The sequence below is a fragment of the Tachypleus tridentatus genome, chromosome 11, assembly GCF_004210375.1.
Source record: "Tachypleus tridentatus isolate NWPU-2018 chromosome 11, ASM421037v1, whole genome shotgun sequence".
Taxonomy (NCBI): domain Eukaryota; kingdom Metazoa; phylum Arthropoda; class Merostomata; order Xiphosura; family Limulidae; genus Tachypleus; species Tachypleus tridentatus.
The window spans coordinates 87,355,414-87,367,130 of record NC_134835.1 but is presented as its reverse complement, the minus strand read 5'-3'; the positions used below and the strand labels follow the sequence as shown (position 1 = coordinate 87,367,130).

General features: G+C 33.3%; 1 protein-coding gene across 1 annotated transcript in view; it reads left to right on the top strand.

The window, feature by feature from the left end:
• Positions 1-327: 327 nt before the first annotated feature.
• The window catches only part of LOC143231389 (uncharacterized), a 40,873-nt gene continuing 29,483 nt past the window's right edge, over positions 328-11,717 (top strand). Inside the window, 4 exon segments of the mRNA XM_076465935.1 lie at positions 328-485; positions 825-3,437; positions 8,717-9,502; positions 10,482-10,800. Of these exon segments, the coding sequence (XP_076322050.1) occupies positions 825-3,437; positions 8,717-9,502; positions 10,482-10,800 (3,718 nt within the window). The 5' untranslated portion in view covers positions 328-485.

Genomic DNA, 11,717 nt, shown 5'->3' with positions numbered 1-11,717 from the left:
CTGACAATCACATTTACCATTTAAGAATCTCTATACATCTAAAGTCATCATGTGTAGATAACAAATGAAATATTTTAAATTAAAACGTATTAAATAATGTGTTTTTGAGAGCATAATCACAAGTAAGGTAAACGACCATACTGCTACATCTCTGTGGTAAGTTACGTTTTCTATTAGGCTACTTTCAGTATTAGTTTGGCTTCAGATTTAATATATCTCGTAAAAACGTGGCATCATATACACTGACAGCACCAGAAAGGTTTCACATTTGATTTAAAAGGTTTTCACAGCCTTTAAGCTAAGTTAAATACTACATCCCACATTGTAAGCTTTTTTTTACAAATCATGTGCCTGTTTTAATCCAATAAAAAGCAGAGCTTCCATTAATTCTGTCGCTTATCAAGGGAGACTAACAGTGCTTTGTGGTCACTATCTATCCGAGGACTTGAGACTGACCAATATCTGCTTCACTGGTTTCAAGGGAGGTAGGTTTAATTTGGACAGTTACAGATTTCACACGTTCTGTTTCAAACCTTTCACTTCAAAAATTTAAAACGTTTTGTGTTTACAGCAAATAAGGGTACATTCTAAGAACACATATGTTCTCTTAAAAGATATTTAACTTGGTACTGAAGTATTATTACATGGATTAAAATACAATAAGCTCATATAATAGACATACAGTCAAATTCCTAGTTTTCACCTCTGTACAATACCCTCATTCTGATTTTATAATAAGTAGAGGAGACAGAAATAATGAATAAAGGACAAATAAGTATTTCATAGGCGATAATATAAAGTGCCCATTTTCTTTCTTTCTTCAGATGTTCTTGGTGAGGATTGTGGTTATATTAACGGCTTTAGTCGTAACAGTTTTAGGTTCTGAAACTCAACTCCAGTATCCTCCATGTCATTTCAACCCTTTGTGTACATGTTCCAAATCAGGACCAAGCTTGGGGCTCGTCAGCTGTCACGGTGTCCCCATGACCACTCTACCGACCAATCTGAACCAATCTACAATTTTTCACCTAAGTGTCATGAACAATGGACTACGATCACTTACAGATTTCAGTCTGCAAGGTACCGGCATGTGGAAACTTAAAGTAAGTGAGAACCTTATCACTAGTCTCTCTGCCAATGCTTTAGCAGGTCTGGAGAGAACACTTTGGGAGCTAGACTTAAGTCACAATAGATTAATGATTGTACCCAGAAAGGCTATCAGACATATGCAGAAGCTGAGATCTCTGGATCTCTCAGACAACCAGCTTACGAATATAATTCTAGGAGATTTTGATAGTTTGGAAAATACTTTGAAAATTTTACGACTCAGTAAAAACTCTATTTCTAAATTACAATCAGGTATTTTTAAAGGATTGACTCATTTGGAGGTATTAGACCTTAGTAGTAACAGTATTTCTATACTACATGAATCAAGTTTTCAAACTGATCTGCCTCGTCTTAGGTATATTAACCTGGAAAACAATATCCTTTCTGAAATTCCCTACCTCGCTCTCAAAAGGTTAAAAGCTTTAGAGATTGTCAGCCTCAACAGTAACAAAATATATTCAATATTTAACCCTGCTTTTACAGAAAAACTCTCTTTAGATGAAATTCACTTAGAAGACAACGAAATTATAACACTTCAGCCATCATCCTTCAAAAATTTTGAGGTTTTAAATAAAACGTTCTTAAACATTAACCCCATCGAAACAGTTAACAGCGAAGCATTCAAGGATGTTAAGCTAAGAGAAATATATTTACGGAACTGTAAAGCTTATTATATTTCACCAAATGCTTTCTCAGGACTAGAAAAACATCTTCAGGTTCTTGATTTAGGATTCAATAACCTGTCAAACTTCCCTCAGCTAGCATTAGAAAAACTGGAAGTCTTGCGATCTCTGTCATTAAGAGAAAACAAAATCTCCACTATTCCGCAAAATGTGTTTCACAAAATGCGTTTTACACTTCAACAGCTAGACTTAACTGGCAGAGATATGGCCCATGTTTCAACTACAGACATCGGGGATCTACAACACTTAAGGTTACTACAAGTCAAGAGTCTAAAAACCAACACTCTCTCAGAAAACGATCTTAAAATGATAGGTCCAGGTCTTGAAAAACTTAATCTCGCTTTTAATTCAATTGAGTTCATTGAACAAGGGGCGTTTTCTTCCACACCTAGTCTTAAAGAAATCAACCTATCTCACAATAATCTTAAATACGTGGAAGCTAAAATGTTTGATCCCTTTAGTCACTCTTTAGAAATTTTGGACCTTCATCAAGCTCTAGCTATTCCAAAATTACCACCTACTTTGTTTCATGCTCTTCACAGCCTACAAGAGATCAAACTAAGCAACAATTACATCACTTCGCTATCCACTGAAACATTTAGAGACATGTATGAACTGGAAAAAATCAACTTAAACTTTAATAAGATTGCCCAAATCAAATCCGGTCTGTTCAAGAACCAAGATCTACCTAAAATTGTACGAATTGATCTCGCATTTAATCAAATTGCTGAGGTTAAAACACACGCTTTCGAAGGTCTGAAAACTCTACAGACACTAAAACTACACGACAATCTAATCAGCACGATTAAGAGACGTGGATTTGCAAATTTGAACTCATTAGCCCATTTAAGACTTGAAGGAAACAGGATATCTCATATTCAGACAGAATCTTTCCAAAATTTACCAAGTATGCAGATTTTGGACTTATCTCACAACAAACTTAAAAACATACAACTGGACAGTTTTGATCAGATTGGTACTCTATCTACTTTGAAAGTCAATATCAGTTACAATGACCTAGAAGAGCTAGTACCTAATAATGAGACTTTAGGGTCATTTGCTAACATAAAAGTTCTAGACTTTAGTCACAATAACATAACCGACATTCAGCCAGAATACTTTGACTCTGTAAGAAATTCCCTCACTCATCTATTTTTAAACAACAATAATTTGTTTAACATAACGTCATCCATGTTTTCTGTTACACACCATCTTGTTGTTATAAGACTTAATTATAATAATATTGGCTTGGTTCAAACTGGAGCTTTCCAAGAAATGTCGAATCTTCAAATCCTAGACCTGTCCAACAACAAAATCATGGATATGCCGTCTGATATGTTGGAAGAAACCGTGAAGCTCCGAGTCTTAGATCTCTCCAACAATATTCTGCGAAATCTTCCTGATGATCTTCTGAAAGGTACACAAGTAGAAATTCTAAAACTGGCCAACAACAAATTGTCAAATTTTCCCGACAATGGGCTTCTTCCAGTCAATCAAACTCTCCAATACTTAGATCTCTCCGTGAATAACATAAGATTTTTAAACACTAACGATGTGAAACTCCTCAGGAATCTTCTGTTTTTAGACCTTTCCCGAAACCTTCTCAAAGAACTGGCGGAAGAAACTCTGGCTCCTCTTAATAAACTTGTAAGTGTCTTAAATAATCCGTGAAGTCTCAAATATTTATATATATCTGTCGTTCATATTAATTTGTAATAAATTTCAATAGTTTAAATTATCGATAAGAGTTAAAATGGAAAAAAATCAACACTACAACTAACCTATGGTGGATTTGAGCAATATATAATTAAATTTCGAACACACAAAACCGAAATATTAAAATATTCAATTGCAGTTACTCAAAATTGAGTATAATTTTAGTTATAAAATTATTAATTTCAATACCTCGGGAAAAAATAGAGATGTTAACCTTTAACATTAGATTAAAAAAAATGAATTAACACTAACCATTAATGTAGTCTAAAGTGCTAAGCTCGTAGTTTATACTAAAACATCAGTGTAAATTAACAGATGTCGAACACAAAAGATGTAGCTTAGCGTTATCGTGCTATACTTATTTACATAGATATAAATAACACTAGACTAGCCAGCCACAACTCTTTATCATTGCGGGACAATTGTGCGCATGCGATCGCCATTGCTTTGTGTTGAATTTGAATTCGCAGACAATGTTAAAATAGCAGAAAGTGATTGTCGCTCGTAGAACGTGCTACTGGAAGAGAATTCGGTGCTATGCTATTAACTGTTACACATATCGTAACCAAGAGTTAAAGGCGGAGGTGTTACATTTCACAAGTGAGGAAAAGATATTTTTACTGTGTAATAATTAAACTGTAGTGGGAATCGCCTCCGTTGTCATGGTGGCGGCATGAAACTGGCATGAATGTTTACATGTGGTTTCACAGTAAAAATGTCGATAAGACAAATTCACAGTTGTTTATTTGAAATGCTAACAATATTAAGTACTCATATAAATTGAAATAATCATTTACGACATTCTAATGTCGCCTGCTGGCTAGTCAAACTACACAGAGACGTTGCTATAACAGACTGTCTACAGATACAAGTACTGTGTACACTCACTTTTGACGCTGCCATTGAGTTGACACTCTACCTTAACAGGTAGAGGTTTATTAAATACCTCGTTTCGCTTGATGTATGAGAGAAGAAATTTGGGTTAATCTGTATGGTTTAAGACAAGTCTAACGTGATCAGTGACGTCATGGCTTATCTGGTAAAATATTCAAAAATAACCTTAACACTTTCAATACACTCCTTCTTAAAATTAGGTGAGAGGTTAAATTTTTGTAGGTGGTCCCCTCTAGTCCAAAATCGTTGACTTGTTAGTGTCATTATGGTAAATAACCAGTATGCAGTGCAAGTGACCCAAAATATTTTGTGTAGTTTGCCCAACAAAAATAAAAGATTAATGTAGAAGAGTGCTTACAACAGAGTAAGTCTCGTTTTATTATAGTATATATGTACTCTTCTATTCTGTTACGTTTAATTGTATAAATTTTGAGCACATTGTCGGTTGTGTATTGACATATTTACAACAAACAAAGTACCGCAGAAATGATACTCACATGAAATAGCAGAATTTAGCTGGCACATATATTTATGAATTGTACATTTAATTATGATAATTGTTAATTATGCTGTGAATAAATGTATTCCTGCATTGTACTTAAAACGAATCCACTGTAGTGTTTGTTTGTTTCTTTAAATTTCGCGCAAAGATACTCGAGGGCTATCTGCGCTAGCCGTCCCTAATTTAGCAGTGTAAAACTAGAATGAAGGCTGCTAGTTATCACCACCCACCGCCAACTCTTCGGCTACTTTTTTATCAACGAATAGTGGGATGACTGTCACATTATAACGCCCCCATGGCTGAAAGGGCGGGCATGTTGGTGCGACCGGGATTCGAACCCGCAACCCTCGGATTACGAGTCGAACGCCTTAACACGCTTGGCCATGCCGAGCCCCACTGTAGTGTATAGTACTCAATTGTAAAAGTCAGGCCTATTTCCTTCGTATTTCGTTACTTAATCATGTTTGTGAGATCTGTGAAATTACTTTGTGGCGTACATGACCCACATGGCCATTTTCTGAAGAAAATAATTAGGTATTGTGGAAAAATTGGATTTATATTTAATATTTTAATTTGTTACTATAAATGCTGGTAGATTAAAATTATTTCACAATTGTAAAATTATACAGGTTGATAAAAGAACCATCAAACACTGTATTGAAGTGTCCATGATGGGAAAATGTACTGGTCACGAAAAGTTAGGTATATATTCATAGTATAGAGTGAAACACACAGGTATTTACAGAAAATATTCGACGTAAATTACGGTATACAAATTAGATAACGCCAAACTGATGAAATGGTAACAAAAAGTGATATTTCTCATTTGTTTTTAATTATTTAAATTTATACCCATAAAACTGACCTATATAAAACTTACATTGTTTTGAATGTTTATATAATCGGTAATTTCATAACTTGTCATATTTAACTCAACATCAGTTTATTACGTATCATAATTCGTCTTGGATGAGTCTCCACTCTGTTACATTACGTATTACGACTTCAAATAATCAGAAATTTTAATTCAAAAGTTGATTAAATGTTAATATGTATTAAATTGATGATATTTGCCAACACGATTGATACTCACAACTTTCTTTTTTAACACAAGTATATTTTAATATAAAAATATATAATTTAAAATAACGATTATTTTTATAGTTATTACAAATGAAGGTTAATATGAAAGAGTTTTACAAACTTACGAACAAGACTTAGTCGTATATATGGTCTGGAACTGAATCTTTGAGATTCAGTTAATTGAGAGAAATTCACAGAGAGAAAATTATGTCTTTGTTGATACACTTATACACATCTTTTAACAGCTAACTAGCTTGAAGTACCCATAAGGTTTCACCGAACACAATATTAATATCCTCGTTGATATACTAACGTCCGAAGCCAACTCTCTGAAGATGAACGGTTCGTAATATGTGAAATTTAAAAACGTTCCACGTCAAATTTTTTAGTGTACCAATTAATAAGCGTTAATCCCAATTATAGCTTTTGAGGCTTATAGCACACTGACTGTAGCTGACTAATAATAATAATATCTCTTAGTGCATTGGTTTATATAGTTTAAAGCAAGATTCTAGAACGTTCATCAACGTTCGAAAACACATTAGTGTTTTTTGTAAAATAAATACTGTTGATTCTTACTCTCAAGAGTCTTCTACAAATTTAAAGAACAGGCAGGATTTGTACAATACACATCCAACAATATATGTCACATGCCTCAAACTGAAACACGCGTAGGTATTAGAATAAACGTATAACGGTAAATCCATTACAAATTAAATATATCAGATCAAATATACACACTATTTTCATGCTTTAATCTGCACATGTTTTGTACTAGACCGGTATATATTTCACATTAATAAAAATATATATATATTGTATATTTAAGTAACCTGACTGTTAAGACAGCATTCAAAGGAAACCCACTATCAGAGAAACGATTTTTGATCTTAATGGCAAGTTGATATTGAGAGCTACTTTTCTACTGAGAAAACTTTTCTCATTTTATCGAAAATATTTTGTTCTGATTACAATAATAATGTTGGTGAAATATCTTAAACTGGGTTTCACCAAGATGATACATTTACAGTATCATGAGGAATCCTTTATTTTATCTTTTGAGTAAGAAACTGGCCATGTACATAAGTTGAATTACAATAAAAATTGGAGGGTTGTAGCAAAGTCTTCCCCATACTTCAAACCTTCAATTGTAAGACATTGCAGAAACTATTTGGAGGGAAGGGGTTCAGTTAAAAAAAAAAAAAAAGTCTATTAGTAGGTAGTAAGAGAAGGGGTAAACATTACTCTTCGGTCATAACTGAGTAAGAAAAAAAGAAGGAAAGGGGGGGTCATTAAAAGAGTAACAGTACTAAATTTATAGTCTGCAAATCTAGTACAGTACACAAAGTGTGGCATCGATGAAAAAGGTGTAATAATTTGTGTTACTTCTTTTGGACCTCGTGTTCTATGTATGTTTCTTAAGCATTTGTATCAATTTTTGCCACAAATTATAAAATGAGTCCGAATAAATTTTACTAAAGTTATATCGTAAATTTTCTTATTTATAACATTCACTTCAATTAAGAACGTTGAATATTTCGAGATCCATATACATAACAAACGTTCCTCTCTTCCCCCAGAGACAGACATGATGTGCCACCTTTTATCCATTGGCAACAATATTTGAGATTATATTTTTCTGCGGCACGTAATAAACATCAAATAAAAAGAACAGACTTTTAATCCTAAGCATTTTCTCTGAGCTAAAATCCAATGTATTCATTATATGACAGCTCAGATATGCGTGTTTTGTGAATGATGTTTTCACTCATTTCTAATTCAAAATCAGGTTCAGATCATCTTGACTTAAAAAATGTACCTAGCATGACCAGGTTAATCAACATGAAATCAGATTGTCACGGATTCGAAGTCCCATGACACCAAACGTGCTCGCCCCTTCAGCCGTGTGAGCTTTATATATCACGGTTAATCCCACTATTCATTGGTAAAGGAGTAGCCCACGAGCTGGCGCTGAGTGGTGTTAACTAGTTGCCTTTCCTTATGCGAAATTCAAAAACAAAATAAGCAAGCTTAAAAATCTACTAAAACCAAATAACAATATTATCCAAACGTCTAGTTTAGATAGAAAACGGCTACAACTTGTGAGTTGAGATCATCTTACCTTTGCAAGTTCGATTGCAGGGTGGGCTTTGAAAGTTCAACACATAAAAGTGGCAGCCGCTTGCGCTCCCGCAAACCACGTGACTTCCAGTCTAGTGTTAATTATATCTTGCTTATAGTTTCCTTGCATAGCAAACTAAGATATAATCGTTGTTCGCTCCTCTACATAGAATTTTCTCTATCGATACCAGCCGTTTATACCATATATAAACTAAAATATAATATAATTAAAAGTTAAAATTCATAGGAAAGGTTTATAATTTTATGTATACCATCTGAAGAAACTTCACAATATAATTATTGACTAATATTTCAAAAGTAGGACTTGTGGATAGTTATACATTTTATAAAAAGGGACATATCAAAATAAAGCATATTTTTTCTCAACAGTGTATAATGTAACTGAAAGTGAATTATAATTATTCTTAACAAGTCTGTTTACTGAAAGTTTTGCTATACATTTCGTAAAATGCAAAATTAATTTCTAAGGCACGATATTCAATTTTTTAAATAATTATTTTTACTAAAAACAAAATAATATTTCAGGTAATACTGGTATACACAATTTAGTGATATTATTTTTACTATATATATGTTTTCATCTTCACAGCTGGAGCTACACCTTTCCCATAACTCCTTCCAGTTGATAAATGATAGAATGTTCCATCCTTTGGCAAATTCGTTGAAAACACTAAATCTAGCTGGCACAGGTTTGAACGTTGTCCCACAACTAGATTTGCCAAATCTTCTTCACCTAAATCTTTCACACAATTCTATGAAATTTATTCATTCTATTTCATTAGCTAACCTCACCAACATTCGGCATTTAGACATCTCATATAATTTGCTTCCACTTCCAGCAAACAACGCCTGGCACGTACTTCCCAGACTCCAAACACTCGACATTTCTGGTAACCCTATTCTTAGTATCTCTAATGATAGTTTTATGTCGCTGAATAAACTGGAGGTTCTTCACATGCAGAACCTCCCAGTCCAAAACTTCCAATCTGGAGCTTTCGAGCCTTTGAATGTCTTGAAGGCACTGGAAATAGACACTTATCCTCAGATACGCAGTTTTAAGATAGCTAAAATGCTGGAACATAATTTTGTATTACAACAACTACATCTCCATGTTCAAGAGAACACGTTCAGAGACGTTTTTACAGTGAAACTACCGAAAAAGGTTAAACATGTTGTCATAGAGGGAAAGAAACTCCATCATGTAAGCAAGGATTCATTTCACCATATAGAAAATGAACAACTGAATCTACAGATAATTAAAACCAACATCACCCATCTATCCTCAAAGCTCTTCCAAGACATGAGAAATATAAAAAACATCAGCTTGGATCTCAGACACAACAGACTCCAGTTTGTGGGAAACGTCATTTCTGAGGTAGGTTGTTTTAATGTAATCCAATATTTTTCCACGTCCTTCATTTAATGTCCATTAATAGTATGAGCTGATATTTAACTTTTAATTACGCTTAAAAGATTTCAGCTGAATATAAGCAAGAAAATTTGGTTTGTTTCTTTTATATGGATTCTCATATATTTTAATGTTAACATTTTACATGTTCAAACAGGATATTTTATAGATTGCAAATGTAAAAAGCAACTCACACTTGTAACATCCTGATTATTCATTGCATAAAATCATTTTATCTCAGTCACCCTCTAATCAAACAAGAAAACATATGTATGATACATGGTTGATACAGATGTTTCTTTTATATGGATTCTCATATATTTTAATGTTAACATTTTACATGTTCAAACAGGATATTTTATAGATTGCAAATGTAAAAAGCAACTCACACTTGTAACATCCTGATTATTCATTGCATAAAATCATTTTATCTCAGTCACCCTCTAATCAAACAAGAAAACATATGTATGATACATGGTTGATACAGATTTCTGGCTTTAAATATTCTTGAACAAAGTTGAAGCTTATACGTATCTACGGAAAATAGTTTTTCTAGTTTAAATCAGCCCTGGACAATACCAAACACCACATATGAACATTCCATGAAAAATAAAACACTTTGTACAAACATTGATTTGTGATAGCTTTAACTCATTTAGATGTACGGTTGATTACCTTCTAATGCAATTTGTATGATCGAAACATAACATAACTTTCACACATTCAATATATGGTTTAATAACCTTCTTAAAATTTATATGATTTAAGTACAACATAACTTTCACACATTCTATGTGTGGTTTCGTAACCCTAAAAACTTATATTATTGAAGTACAATGTAACTTTTACACATTCAATGTGTGATTTGATAACTATAAAAGTTATATAATTGAAGCACAAAATAAATTTGTAAATAGTTGTGTTATTAATTTTCTGTGTCATCTAGGTGAAAATACGGAACCTGGAGAATCTGTTGCTCTCAGACAACCAGTGGATCTGTGACTGCAACATTGCCTGGGTATATCAGTGGATTAAGGCCAAGCAGTACCAGGATCGAGAAGACTCTCAATATATGCGCGTGCTTAAAGACTTACGAACTGCAAAATGCGTTGACCGAAAAAACGCATCTTTGTTAGAGGTTTTCAACACTGAGTTAGACTGTCGGTATATCGATCTTGACAACGCCGCTTCGCGGACAGTGTTGCACTACTATATTTTCATTCTTTCATCACTTTCTTCAGTTATTGGGATATCTCTAATTTTCTAGATGAAAATATTAGATATTTATTACATAGTGTTATTAATTTTACAAGTTTCTTATATCTCAAGCACTTATAGCATCTAGTTCGTTTTACTGCTCAGAACAATAGACTCACATGATGCTTGCTTTATAAACAGGAAAATACTAAGATTCAGAAAACGTTGTTTTTTAATTTAACGAGAAGGAATTAACTCAAACCTTTAGTGTTAATTCAGCAGAATTAAAGTTTGAACTTCATTGTTTCATCTCACACTACCGTGATCTCGGTTGTTAAGAATTTAGTACTAATAAAAGTTCCAAACAGGACGCGATACCAAAGGTGGATATATCATACGTGATCTGGTTTATTATTCAAGTCTAACCTTACTACAGTTGTAGTACTTCGACAGTGATTTCACTTCAACAACACAGTACTCTAAACTTTTGAATATTCATCGCCACGGTTTTAATAATTAGTTTATTTTAAAAGAAGCTGTAATTAATCTCTCCTATACATTAAAAATAAGGAGTAGATATTTTAATTTTTTCCAAAGCTTTCCTCTCTCTTAATTCTTCAGAATGAACACTTAAGTCACCAAGTCCCATGTTATGAAACTGCTAGGTTATCATTCTGATGCATCGTAAAATATCAAAAATTTACCCTACCTTTAACTTCCTGACGTCAAAGCAGCTCATTTGCTAATGCTCTAGTATGAAACTAAGCCACCCCTCTTCCTAAGGTTACAACCTAGCTACCTCATCGTATGTTTGAATCTAGTACATTCTGCTTGATAGTGTAAATTTCACTTGAATTCTGTTTTTAAAAAATCTTAAAACTCAACTAAGTTCTACACGCTGTTCAAGGGTATATACACTTGAACTGACAATCTCCTAACACCGCAACATCAGATTGCCGTGTCTTTAGTTTATGTTTTTATAGCT